We start from the raw sequence: 15,317 nt of genomic DNA on the forward strand, positions 1-15,317 counted from the left end.
CTCAAGTAGCTGGGACTACAGGCATGTGCCATCATGCCTGACTAACTTTTGTATTTTTAGTAGAGATGGTGTTTCACCATGTTAGCCAGGCTGGTCTCAAACTCCTAAACTCAAGCAATCCACCCGCCTCTGCCAAACAAAGTGCCGGCATCACAGGCATGAGCCACCACGCCCAGACTATTATGTGCACTTTTGTTGACAACCAACACAACAGCTGCAGAAGTATTCAAATCTTTGAATGATTACATATCAGGAAAATTGAATTGGTCATTTTGTGTCAATATATGTACAAGTGGAGTGGCTGCCATGACTGGACAGCTTTCTGGTTTTACTGCTTGGGTCAAAGAGGTTGCTTCTGAATGTCAGTCTACTCACTGTGTCGTCAATAAAGAAATGCTGGCTAGGCGAAAAATGTCACCTGAACTTAACAATGTTTTGCAAGATGTGATGAAAATTATCAACCACATTAAAGTATGCACCCTCAACTCACATCTGTTCACACAGCTCTGTGAGGAGATGGGTACACAGCACACATGTCTTCTCTCTTTTCTTTCTTTTCTTTCTTTTTTTTTTTTTCTTTTTGAGATGGAATCTCACTCTGTCACCCAGGCTGGAGTGCAGTGGCACGATCTCGGCTCACTGCAACCTCCGCCTCCCGGGTTCAAGTAATTCTTCTGCCTCAGTCTCCTGAGTACCTGGGACTAAAGGCATGCACCACCATGCCCAGCTAATTTTTGCATTTTTTAGTACAGACAGGGTTTCGCCATATTGGCTACGCTTGTCTCGAACTCCTGACCCCACGATCCGCCCACCTCGGCCTCCCAAAGTGTTGGGATTACAGGAACGAGCCACCGCACCCAGCCGCATGTCTTCTCTTATACACAGAAGTGAGATGGCTTTCTAAAGGTGGGTCACTGGTCAAGAGTTTTTGACTTACAAGGGCTACTGCAGAGATTTCTTTTAGAAAAACTGGCAGCACATTTCAGTGACACAGAATGGGTCGCAAAACTTGCTTACTTGTGTGACATATTCAACCTGCTCAAGAAACTCATTCTGTCACTTCAGGAGAGAATAACAACTGCATTCAAGCTGGCAGGTAAAGTGGCTGCATTCAATGCCAAACTGGGATTATGGGGCGACAAGGAAACACTGGAATTTCTGACATGTTTCAAACATTAGAAGAGATTCTTTCTCCCAGCACCTTCTTTCTACCAGCTGGTGCATGAACAACTATTACAGCTTACAAAAGAATTTCAGCATTACTTCCCAACTACAAAAGGCCCCCATACTGGGAAGGAATGGATTCGCGGCCCATTTGCGAGTAAGCCAGGTGAATCGACTTTGTCCATGCTAGAAGAGGATCAACTGCAGGAGATCGCAAATGACAGTAGCCTTAAAAGTATGTTTGAGACAACTTCAAATCACTATACATTGTGAATTAAAGTCAAGGCAGAATATCCTGAGATTGCCACAAAAGCACCAAAAAGCCTGCTTCTATTTCCAGCATCCTGTCTTTGTGAAGCAGAGTTTTTCTGCAGTGACAGCAACCATAACGAGATTACAGAGTAGACTGAACATAGGCAAAACACTTTAGGTGTCACCGTCTCCCATCACCCCCAGAATGGGACCATCTAGTTGCAGGAAAACAAGCCCTTACTCTACATTATGGTGAGTTGAATAATTGTTTCATTATATATTATAATGTAATAACAATAGAAATAAAGGGCACAATAAATATAATGCACGTCATTCATTAACAAACCATCTCCTCTCCCTGTGTCCGTGGAAAAATTGTCTCCACAAAACCAGTCCCTGATGCCAAAAAGGTTGGGGACCGATGATATAATCCATATATAATAGCAAACTTGACAAATAAGCTAAAAAAAGGTCAAAACTTAAAGAATACTACAAACTTTAAGGATAATGAAAAAATCAATTAGTGCACACTGATAACTTTGTGTGCTTAAGAAATTTAAGACACATTAAAATATTAAAGCATCATACATCTACAACATATTTTTAATGAGGTATTTAAAATAATTTACAAATTGTTTTAGTAAATTGTTTTACAATATAAATATCCACTGCCATTTGTGCACATACCAAAATTGCCAAGGCTGATAAATATATTCATCTAGGCAACACTTTCACTACGTAAAGTTTTCAGGTAGAAAAGCGTGGAAAATTTGAGAAAATTTCATTCAAGTAGTGAGCAACAACTAAATCTCTCATTTTGACTTTACACAAATAACATCCAATTCTGCTCTCTTATCCATTCACTTTTATTAAGATTCTTCTTACCTGAGCATTGCTATATCCATTATTATTACTATGAACTACACTGCCTCCTTCACACAGAAGTTATTCTTCCCTTTTGGTATGATATAGCATTTAAAATATATTTTTAGGGCCAGGCACGGTTGCTCACACCTATAATCCCGGCACTCTGGGAGGTCAAGGCGAGTGGATCACCTGAGGTGAGGAGTTCAAGACCAGGCTGACCAACATGGTGAAACCCCATCTGTACTAAAAATACAAAATTAGCCAGGCATGGTGGTGCGTGCATGTAATCCCAGCTACTCAGGAGGCTGAGGCAGGAGAATCACTTGAACTTGGCAGGTGGAGGTGGCAGTGAGCTGAGATCACGCCACTGCACTCCAGCCTGGGCAACAAGAGTAAAAACTCCGTCCCAAATAAATAAATAAAATAAAGTAAAATACATGTTTAAAATGTGAAACAGACTGATAGTACCTTAATCACTATACCACAATTCCACTTGCTAACATAGCAAAATGTCAGAGAAAAATGTACAAATATTAAATGTAAGGAAGTAAGATGCTATTTATGAGTTACACAAAACAAAAATGAACATAAAAATATAAAGAATAAAACTGCATTTTATTAGACAAAAAAATAAGAATTAACGAAATTACCAAAAGAAAAAAAGGTGTTATAATTCTATATTTTTTTAAAAAGTAGAAATTAGGATATATGTATGAAAGTGAAGGGGGTAGAAGAAATCGTGATTTGGTGGAAACCTTTGTATTTTCTTAGATCACATAAAGTAACTTCATGCTGTAAGTTTAAAAGAATGTATAGTGCCTTAAAAGAAAAAAAAAGTCATTTCCCAGATTTTACAAAGAAAAATTAGGATAACAAAAATTTTATTTTAAAACTTCTATACCCAAAAAATCAATAAATGAAAAATTAATAATATTTCAGTCACAAACAGAATATTATGGATATTAATTGGCAATTCACTAAACAGGAAACAATAGTAAGTGAACACATAAAAAGATGTTTACAATAGTAATCAGGAAAATGCACATTAAAATACTATTCACTCCCGTCACCTTGGCAAAAGTAAAAATCCTCAAAATTTTCAAATGTTGGTGAGAACATGAAGAATCAGGGACACATACCCTGTTGGTGGAAGTATATAAACATTACCACAGTGTCTTGAAAAGCACTTCGGCAGCATGTGATAAAGTTGAGGATATAAATACTCTCAGATACAACAATCTCACTTTTAACTATGCACCCTAGAGCAACTCTTAAATATGTACATGAAAAGACCAGTATAAGAAGTGCAGTGCAGCATTGTTTATAACAACAAAAGGTGAAAATTTACCTAAATGCCATAAGCTCTGTAGTTCACAGGAAGTTAGATGATGAAACTAAATAAATGCTTTTTAAAAAATACAGATGACAATAAAACGTGAGTGCAAAGAAGAGCAAATCCCTGAACAGATGATATTGAAGTCATACTGGTAAACAAAATTACTCATCTGAAATTAAGACAGTATCAGCATTTATAATGAATGCATATAAAGTATTTCTATGTCAGAAACCATTTATTTTAAAGTCAATCATTCATAATAATAATGGCAACATAGAAAATGTGTTATCTTGTGTACTCACCAAGTCTTAGTGTTAACTTCATATTTATAAAGATCATCAACCAATCCATATTTGTTGCCTGGCAATGCTTTATACCCTCCATGAACATAAATGGACTTTGTTATTTCATCATACACACTGGTATGGCCATATCCACCTTGTACAATAGCTCCTTTAGTTTCTGGAACAAGCCAAGTGTTTGATGCTGTAACAGAAAGAAAATGCATTGTAAATTTCAAGTAGTATTTTTAAATATAACTAATATATCACCAGAAATACCAACAAGTTAATTCTAATGACATATTTTTATGAGTAAATATCACAGAGTTAATATTAATTTAATCAAGAAACACTTATTAAATATATGCCAGGTTAGGTGCTGGAGTTGAAGTTGAGTAACACTGGTCTTTCCATAGATGAAGTTAAACTCTGAAATACTAAAAAGAACATTTTGTGTGTTTGCAAGAGAAAAAAGAAAACTTTATTCTTATACTACATAAGTAGCTCTGAAAAAAAATTTTAACAAATATTTTATGAGAGCCTACCATGTGAGTTAGTCACTGATATTACAAGGATAAAATGATAAGATCCCTACCCTTAGTAATCTAAAATTAAATTAATTGAACACATTTTTAGTACTGTGCTGATCCTTTATTTGTTGGATATAAGCCCCACTTTCCTTTTTATAAAGTCCTTTGTATTGCGGAGGATGAAAATCTAAACAATAAAATTTCCAAGACTCTCTTGACAATTGTGTTACTATTAGGTTCCAACAATGGGAGTACTAGTATGAGATTAAAGGGCAAGAGGAAAGATTCTGATTTTGCCTCTAGCAGCAGGAACAGGAAGGCAATTACAGTAGGTAATGGCAGTGCTGGCTTAATAGGTATTCTCTGTTCAGTAGCAAAACTGGTACGTATAGTTGCTCACTGGCAAATGTGATCATAGGCTCCAGCCTAGGTATGTAGCACTTCTAGATTTCTGGGTGATCCCTTCCCTTTGGTATCTCTAGTCCTTCTAACACTTTTGTAACTAATTTCCGATATTAAAATCCCACTCTGATTGCTGTATCTACAAGAGATTCATTTCCCAATATAGTTTCACTAATAAAAACACCAATCATATGCAAGGGATGCTCTTAAGAAACGCATATGAAAAATGCACAATTTCTTGGTCTTAGAAAATTTACTCTAAAAACCAGCTATATAAAAATATGTTATTTGTTTTTAATTATGCATATAGATCATATATCCATACTTCCTCTAAAGCCACCTAAAATGTGGCTTCCTAGTCAGCTCATTGAAAATACCAAAATCAACTAATAGAAAATGATAATGCTTAAAAATTCTTTGCATTTACAAAATTCTAAGGCAGTAAAGAAAATGATTCTACAATGGTCATAAAAAATAGAAATATCAAAAAAAAGTCATCCAAGCCACTGGTACTTTACCTGTTAAGAAACTTTGTGGTACTCATATGTAACTAATGGGCATTACATTTTGGAGTTAATTTCCAAAAAATGATGTAAAAGACAAGTTATCAGAAATAATTTGATTAATATGCTTTAACCACTTATTATGACTATATATATGAATTTGAACTAAAAGATTTTCATATTTTTATTCATTTTCTTTTAATAAAGATGAACTGGATCCTTACAAAAAAATATTAAGAGGTATAAAATGTAAAAAAGTTACCCTTTCCCCCAACCCACTACCTAGAGGTACTTTCCACAATTTGTTATGTACAGACTATTTTCAAACTACAGTTCTGAATATTTTAGTATACATAAACCACATGTATATGATGTACATAGATATGTTTATGTATATGTGTGTGTGTGTATATATATTCGACCCCTAAAAAGTACTATGTTGCAACTACTGTTTCGCTTAACAAGACATTTGGGGCATCATTCTGTGTCCCATTTATTACTTTTTTAACAGCTAAATTCCATTGTGTTGATAATATATAATTTATTTAAATAACTCTACATTGTTACTCATTTGGGTTTCAATTTGCCCTTAGAAACAATGGTGCAATAAACAACCCTGGAATCAACAGCAGCATCATTTTCTAATAGAGCACAGTTCTCAGTAACTATCTCATTATCTCATTTAATAATAACCTTTGGAGGGTTATATTATTGCTATCTCTTCTTTACAACTTAGGAAATTCAAAGCTAGAAAAACTTAGTAACACATCAAAAGTTTAAAAGTTAATAAGTGGAACAAGATAGTGTAGACTGATTTTTCCCTGCTCCTCCCCACAGAACCTTAGAAATTGTATAAGAGACAACCAAAGAAAAAATCTAAAAAGTGTAAAGAGGAAGGCAGACTGGCTAGGGGCTGGAGGATGTGTGTCGCATGACACTCACTCACCCAACAGAAGAAGGTTACTCAGGCCCAGCATTTCTCAAACCACATCCTTACAATAAAAGGTTACTTGGGTAGGCTTATTCCTTACCCAAATTGAACAAGAGTCCCATGGACAACACCAGATGACCCAAACAGCACTAGCAAGAGGGACCCGCCAAATACTACTTATAGTAAGTACGCAGGGAAAGCACTCCCCTTCCCCACAAGGCCTAAGACTGGAAAGGGAGATCTCACCACGAGAGCTAAATGCAAAACCCAAACTAGGTGACTACCTGCTAAGATAAAAGATTTAAAATAGGACCCAGAAACTCCCATTATAAAACCCAAAATGTCAAGATACAATCAAAAATTCCTTGTCATACCAACAACAAGAAAAATCACAACTTGAATGAGAAAAGACAATCAGGTAATACTGAGATGAATGGATCAGATGTTAAAATTATCTAAAAAGAATTTTAAAGTAGCTATGATAAAAATACTCCAACAAGTAATTATAAATTTATATTTTCAACTTTTGAGTTCTAGGGTACAAGTGCAGGTTTGTTACATAGATAAATCTATGTCACGGGAGTTTGTTGTATAGATTATTTCATCACCCAAGTATTAAGCCTAGTACCCATTAGTTATTTTTCGTGATCCTCTCCCTCCTTCCATGATTCACCTCCAACAGGCCCCAGTGCGTGTTTTTCACCTCTATGCGTCCATGTGTTCTCATCATTTAGCTCCCACTTATAAGTGAGAACATGCAGTATTTGGTTTTCTGTTCCTGTGTCAATCTGTAAAGAATAATGGCCTGCAGCTCCAACCATGTCCCTGCAAAAGACATGATCTCATTGTTTTTCGTGGCTGCATAATATTCCATTGTGTATATGTACTACATTTTCTTTATTCCGTCTATCACTGATGGGCATTTAGGTTGATTCTTTGCTATTGTTAATAGTGCTGCAATGAACATATGTGTGCATGTGTCTTTATAATGGAATAATTTATTAATATATTTCTTTGGATATATACCTAGTAATGGGATTGCTGAGTTAAATGGTATTTCCGTCGTTAGGTTTTTAAGAAATACCACAGTGTCTTCCACAATGGTTGAACTAACTTACACTCCCACCAACAGTGTATAAGTATTCCTTTTTCTCTGCAACCTCACTACTATTACAAATTATCTTGAAACAAACAAAAATATCTCAGTAAAAAAAAAAAAAAGTTAAAAAAACAACTACAATAACAAATAAAAACTAACTGCATAGGCTCAATACCAGAGTGGAAATGACAAAGGAAAGAATTGTTAAACCTGAGGATGGAACAATAAAATTTATCGAGAGAGGGAGTGGGACAAGGGGTGAAAAAGTAACTATTGGGTACTAGGCTCAACACCTGTGTGACAGGATCAATCATAGTCCAAACCTCAGCATCATGCAATACAGCAACAAACCTGCATTTATATTCACCCCCCTGAATTTAAAATAAAAGTAAAAATTATAAAATTAAACAAAAAATTAAAAATAAAAATAAATTAAATAAATAAATAAAATTGATCCAATATGAAAAATAGAGAAAACAGACGGGGGGGGGAAAAGTGAACAGAGTCTCAGAGACCCTTAGGACAATAACAAATGATCCCACATTTGTAGCACCATAAACCCAGAAGTAGAAGAAAAAGCAATGGGGCTTACAGAGTTTTTAAAGAAATGATGGCCAAATACTTCCAAATTTCGTAAGACATAAACCTACAGATTCAAGAAACTAAGTAAATCTTAAATAGGTTAAACCCAAAGAAATCCATGCCAAGACACCTCATAATTAAACTTCTAAAAACCAAAGACAAGGAAAAAAATATTGAAAGTAGCCAGAGTGAAATGACAAATTACCTAGGAAAACAATAATTTTAATAATACTGGACTTCTCATGTGAAACCATGGAGGCCCAAAAGAAGTAACACAACTGCTCTCAAATGCTGGAGAGAAAAAGAAATGTAAAGTATGAATTCTACCTCCAGTGAAACTATCCTTCAGAAATTAAGAAGGAAAAAAATTCTTAAATTTAAAAAAACTAAAAGAATTTGTCATTAGCAGTCTCTCCTTAAATAATGGTTAAAGGAATTTCTTCAAACAGAAAGATAAAGGAAGGAAGCCTGGAGCATCAGAAAAGAAGTCAGAATTATAAATAGAGCAGAAATATGAGTACAAACAACAGATTATCCTTCTCATGGATGTTTATTAATAATATATGATGGAAAAAAATTATAACACCATCTGATACTTAAGATAATGATATTTAAAAGTGAGAAAAGTAAAGGTAAAGTGATATAAATGAAAGCAAGGTTTCTACATCTCACCTGAGGTGGTAAATCATTGATGCCAGTAGACTGTGATAAGTCAAATATGTGTATTTTAATACCCAGACCAACCACTAAGAAAATTATACAAAAGATACTACCAAAATTATACAAAGAGATACTATAAAGAACACTATACAAGTGCATCAAAATGGAATCCTAAAAATTATTCGCATAACTCACAGGAAGCAAGTAAAGAGAAAAAGAGGCACGAGAAAATGAAACAAACAGAAAACAAGTAATAAAATAGCAGACGAGGTTACTAACATACCAAAATTACCTTAATTGTAAATGATCCATTTATAAAACATTCTTGGAATTACAAAATTATAAAAATGGAGAACAAACTGGTGGTTCTGAGGAGCCACGGTAGAAAGGAGGTAGGTGTGGTTAAAGGGGCAATGAGAAGGATCTTTGGGGTGAAGAACTACTCTATTTCTTAACTGTGATGGCAGATACATGAAACAACATGTGTGATAAAACTGCACAGAATGAAATATGCACACACACACACAAATGAATACAAAACTGGGAATATCTGAGTAAAATCATAGAATTATATCCATGTCAGTATCTAGACTTAAAATGTTACACATTTGTGCAAGATGTTACCATGAGAGAAAACTGTGTAAAGGGTATACAGAATCACTCTCTTATTATTTCTTACAATTATATACCTGTAACTACATTTATCTCAAAACAAAAAGTTTATTTTAAAAATATAATATTCACCCTACTAGTAATCAGCATAATTCATTATGAAATAAAGTATTTCACTTAACTACTTGACAAACATTTTTTTAAAAACTTTTGGAATTGTAAGAGCCAAGATACGGGTCTAACACCAAAATGTGCATTCTTAAGTACTACCTCAATGTTTCTCTAGGTTCAGTCAGTAGCAGTTCAGGCAAGGAATTCATAAGTGGTATAGTAGTTTCAGATGAAAAATTAAGGTCACAATTGTGTTCCCATACAGGAGACAAATTTTAAAAGTAAGATTAATTTGATTCACATTATCATATTCTTCTTATGTTTTGCATTTGGAAATGTGTATATACTGTAAGGAACCAGCTGGTCTCAATAAACACGCAAGGTAACAAAATATAGATCACCTCAGAAAAAGTATTTTCTTATCCTCTGTTGTTATTTGAATATGCATGAATTTTTTTTCAGTTTGGTAGTGTGCTTTATCATATTCTCAATTTATAAAAAAGTAAATCACTGGTTCAGAAGTAGGTCATTAACGAGAAAAGACAGTGGTGAAAACGGATGCATGAATACATGAACTCAGGATAATACTGCAAAAGTAAAAAGCAAAAATGACTCAAATATACCAAGAGTTCTTCATTAGTCCATGATGGAGTAATCTGGAAAGCATTTCCTACCACAAACAACTCAAAAACCAGGAAAAAAAATAAAAATAAAAAATGCTTTACGGATACTGGATACCAAGTAGCATAAGGCTGTTATCCTGTGACAGCATAGGACTACGACTCTAAAAGAAACAGAAACAACGTAGGCTCTATGATTGCCAGAGCATACTGCTTGTAGGCAATACCCTGGCCATGACACAAGATGGGGGAAGTAAAGAGAAATAAATAAACTTTTTAGTGTGAAATAAATATTTCTCTTCTTTAAAGAGAAATAAATAAATATTTTACTTCGGCTTGTTATCCAACATCTGTGAAGCATTTTTCATATATTTTTTCTGTTTTTTGAGTTGTTTATGGCAGGAAATCCTTTCCAAATTACTCCATCATGGCCTAACGAAGAACTCTTGGTATATGTGAGTCATTTTTACTTTTTACTTTTACAGTAGTTTTTGCTTTTATAGTATTTTAAGTGAAATACTATATTTCATAATGAATTACCCTGAGTACTTGTAAGGTGAACAGAAACTCAGTGAGATCCCAAATAGAGTGGTGATCTCACTAACTTGAGAAAACAAAGATTAGAGTTTAAAGAAATCATGTACCCTAGAACTTAAAGTATAATCATAAAAAAAAGAAAGAAATCAAATCAGCTCACACACAGAGAAAACTCAGAGATCTGCAGAAAAGTCCCAAATGTCTTTAGCTGAGTACTGATCTGTAAGTGCAAAGGGGGAAAAATTACTTAAGGCTATGGAAAGGACCAAGAAAAAGCTGATAAACAACTCTTGAGTCTTACACAGCGCTGGGAACAGTTTGCGCTCCAAGCAACAATAGAAAAATGACCTCATACTACAGGACGCATTCGGTAGAGTCATGAGAAGGGCTGTAGTACCAAAATAAATCAGCAATAAACTGAAAGTTGCTCTGGATCCACTCTAACAAGACTAAGGAGCAAACTCCCAGAATGTTCAAACTGGTAAAAGGCAACTTAACTGCGTGTCAGTACAAAGTCCAACACTTCTTAAAAGAACACCACAAAACCTAATAGCCAATAAGTTTAAAATATGCATGTCTAAAATGTATGAAAAAAATTAACAAGTATAGAAGGCAAAGAAAATATAATTCATAACAAAAAGAATATCATTCAATAGAAAGGACCCAGAAATAAAACAAAAGATAGAAGTCGTAGAACAGAATGTTTTAAAAAATGATTAGAAATATACTCAAATATGTTTAATAATGTTGCAGAAAACATGAATATGATGAAGAGTAATAGAAAATTTTTTAGAAACTAAAATAGAATGCCTATAAATGAAATAGAATGCCTATAAATGAATGCCTCAAATGAAAAGTACATTTAACAGAATTAGCACAAGATTAGAGAGTACAGAAGAATAGTGAACTTATATAGAAATAGAAACTATCCAAAATGAAGCGCATAAACAAAAGGATTTAAAACCTGTATAACAATATCAAGTAGCCTAATCTAGAGTGATAAGAGTTTGAGATAAGTGATGGTGATGTGGTGGACAGAAATATTATTTGAAAAAATAGTTTCCAAAATTTAACAAAATCTGTAATTCCACAAAACCAAGAAACTCAAAGAAATACACACAAGATTGGGGGGGGTGGGGGGCAGGTGGGAAATATAACTCACACCAAGAATTTCATGAAGTGATGAAGACAAAAAAGCAAAAGAACAAAGATAAAAATGACAGCTGACTTTTCATCAGAAACCACTTGCAAGTCAGAGGACAGTGGAGTCATATTTTTAAGCTAGTAAAATGTCGGGGCAGTGGGGGCATGGGAAGGAAATGGCAACAGATAATTCTATATTAAAAACAAAGGAAAACTATCAAAACAGAATTCTGCACTCAGCATATTTTTTTTCAGAAATGAAAGTGAAACAAAAATTTTCAGATTAAAAGAAAAAAAAAAAAATCAGAGACTTGCCCTACAAGAGATGACAACAAAATTCCTTGGACTGAATGAAAATTATACCTGCTATTGCCAAGAGACACATGAAAAAATGCTCATGCTCACTGGTCATCAGAGAAATGCAAATCAAAACCACAATGAGATACCATCTCATGCCAGTTAGAGTGGCGATCATTAAAAAGTCAGGAAACAACAGAAGCTGGAGAGGATGTGGAGAAATAGGAACGCTTTTACACTGTTGGTGGGATTGTAAATTAGTTCAACCATTATGGAAGACAGTGTGGTGATTCCTCAAGGATCTAGAACTAGAAATACCATTTGACCCAGCAATCCCATTACTGGGTATATAACCAAAGGATTATAAATCATGCTACTATAAAGACACATGCACACGTATGTTTATTGTGGCACTATTCAACATAGCAAAGACTTGGAACCAACACAAATGTCCATCAATGATCGACTAGATTAAGAAAATGTGGCACATATACACCATGGAAAACTAGGCAGCCATAAAAAAGGATGGGTTCATGTCCTTTGCAGGGACATGGATGAAGCAGGAAACCATCATTCTCAATAAACTATCACAAGGACAGAAAACCAAATACCGCATGATTTCACTCATAGGTGGGAGTTAAACAACGAGAACACATGGACACAGGATGGGGAACATCACACACCAGCCTGTCGGGGGGTGAGCGGCTGGAGGAGGGATAGCATTAGGAGAAATACCGAATGTAAATGATGAGTTGATGGGTGCAGCAAACCAGCGTGGCTCATGTATACCTATGTAACAAGCCTGTACGTTGTGCACATGTACCCTAGAACTTAATGTATAATTAAAGAAAAGAAAATTATACCTATTATTATACAGAATTTGGATTTATACAGATGAATAAAGAGAACAGGAAAAAGTTAATATTTGGATAAATATAAATCATCTCTCATTTTTCTCTCTCTAAAATGATAATTTACTGTTAAAAACAAACATTATAACAATTTTGTTGTTTATAACATATATAGATATGATATTAGCTCAAGAGAAATAATTTTTAAAATAAGGTATACTATTTTAAGGTTCTGACACTATATATGAAGAGATTAAGGTAGAATCTGATAAGCTAAAGATGTATATTGTAAATAATACAGCAACCATTTGAAAAAAAAGATGTAGTTAATAATAGTCCTACAGATTCAGGAATCTGAGCAAACCACAAACAAGGTATTTTTTTAAAAATCCACACCAAGCATATAACAATTAAACTGTTGAAAAATAAAAATGAAGAAATCATCTTGGAAGTTGCTACAGAAAAATAACAAATTATATAAGGGAACAACAATTTAAATGACTATGGTTTTATCATAAGAAATCAGAAAGGCCAGAAAGAAGTGGCCCAACATTTCTGAAGTGCTAATAACTACAACTCAGAATTCTATATGCAACAGAAACATCCTACATGTATAAGTGTGACATAAAGGCATTCTCAGATACAGAAAAACTAAGATAATCTATACAGTCAGTGTAGCTGCTCTAAAAGAAATGCTAAATGAGGCTCTTCAGATAGAAGGGATATGAAGCAGAAGGCAACTTGGAATGAGGAAATAACAATAGAAATGGTAAATTTCTGGGTAAATGAAATTCACTGCTCTTCCCTTTTTGAGTTCTTTAAAGTATGCCTGATGGTTGAAAGCAAAAATATTAACATGGCCTTATGGGATTTTCAATGTTTGTAGAAGAAATATATAAGAAATGGTAGCATATGAAAGGAAAAGGTAAAGGTACCTGTAATGTGGTAAGGTTTCTGCATTCCAAACCACGTGACAAAATATTGATTCTTAGTACACTCTAAAAACTATTACTTTTTAATTTATGGAGCAATCACTTAAAAATTACAAAGAGATAATAGTAAATATCACATTAAGACCACCCAAATGTCCATCAATGACAGGCTGGATTAAGAAAATGTGGCACATATACATTATGGAATACTATGCAGCCATGAAAAAGGATGAGTTCATGTCCTTTGTAGGGACATGGATGAAGCTGGAAACCATCATTCCAAACGATTGCAAGAACAGAAAAGCAAACACCATATGTTCTCACTCACAGGTGGGAACTGAACGATGAGAACACTTGGACACAGGAAGAGGAACATCACACACTGGGGCCTGTTGTCGGGTGGGGGGAAGGGGGAGGGATAGCATTAGGAGATATACCTAATGTAAATGACAAGTTAATGGGTGCAGCACACCAACATGGCACATGTATACATATGTAACAAACCTGCACATTGTGCACATGTACCCTAGAATTTAAAGTATAATAAAAAAGAAAAAAAAAGAAAATTTTTCAATAAAGATGTTTAATATGAAAAAACGATTAAAATGGAATACTAAAAAATGTTCAAATACTCCAAACGAATACAGGAAAAAGGAAACAAGAATAAAAATCAGGAAACACAAAGAACTGAATAATAAAATAGTAGACCTAAGTTTAAATATATCAATAATTACATTCAAGAAGTTAATAATGGAGAAAAAATGAAATCGTAGGAGTAAAAAGAAACTAATAGAATAATTAGAGGGCAAAAATCCAAACAGCATGATTAAACCCAAGCATATTGATAATTACATTAAATATAAATTGTCTAAAGCTGTCAATTAGAAGGCAACATCTGTCACATTGAAAAAAAATAGGTAAAGTCCTATCAGCTATCAAAGAGACTAAAATATATGAAAGTATAAAACTCACTATTAAAAGTAAGGACACAATTCAAAATATTCTAATACTGTAATGGTGGTGTGTGAATCACTATTATCCGTAGTATAAAGGTTAATAGACAAAAGTGTTAAAAATAATAGCTACAATAATTTGCTAAGGAATATACAATAAAATATATAAATCATGACATCAAAAACATAAAATGTGAGGGGCAGAGTTGGCATAAAAGTGTAGAGTTATTTTATGTGATCTAAGTTAAGATGTTATCAGCTTAAAAGAGCGTTACAACTATAAGATTGAATCACTAATCAAAAGTTTTAGAATCATTAATCAAAAACCCCCCAACAAAAAAAGCCCACGAAAAAATGAGCTTCGCTAATGAATTCTACCAAATATCTAAAGAAGAATTGACAACAATCCTTTTCAAACTTTTCCACAAAATAGAAGAGGAGGGAACACTTCCAGACTCATTTCTCAAGGCCAGCATTACCCTAATACCAAAGCCAGACAATGACACTATAAGAAAAGAAAAATGAAGGCCAATATTCCTGATAAATATGGAAGGAAAAATCTTCAACAAAATACTAGCAAATAAAAATCAAGATCACAGTAAAAGAATCATTCACTGTGATAAAATGGGATTTATCCCAAGGAAGCAATGATGG

The 15,317-nt window shown here is 34.0% G+C and overlaps 1 protein-coding gene across 6 annotated transcripts in view; it reads right to left on the reverse strand.

Moving 5' to 3' along the window:
- Positions 1 to 15,317, reverse strand: part of ATRNL1 (attractin like 1) — an 832,634-nt gene that overhangs the window by 716,554 nt on the left and 100,763 nt on the right. For all 6 annotated transcript variants that reach the window (XM_017944361.3, XM_017944358.3, XM_017944357.3 and 3 more), the window contains exon 9: positions 3,922 to 4,105. In XM_017944361.3, the coding sequence (XP_017799850.1) occupies positions 3,922 to 4,105 (184 nt within the window). The remainder of the gene's footprint in view (positions 1 to 3,921; positions 4,106 to 15,317) is intronic.

The sequence above is a fragment of the Papio anubis genome, chromosome 11, assembly GCF_008728515.1.
Source record: "Papio anubis isolate 15944 chromosome 11, Panubis1.0, whole genome shotgun sequence".
In the NCBI taxonomy this organism is placed as follows: Eukaryota; Metazoa; Chordata; class Mammalia; order Primates; family Cercopithecidae; genus Papio; species Papio anubis.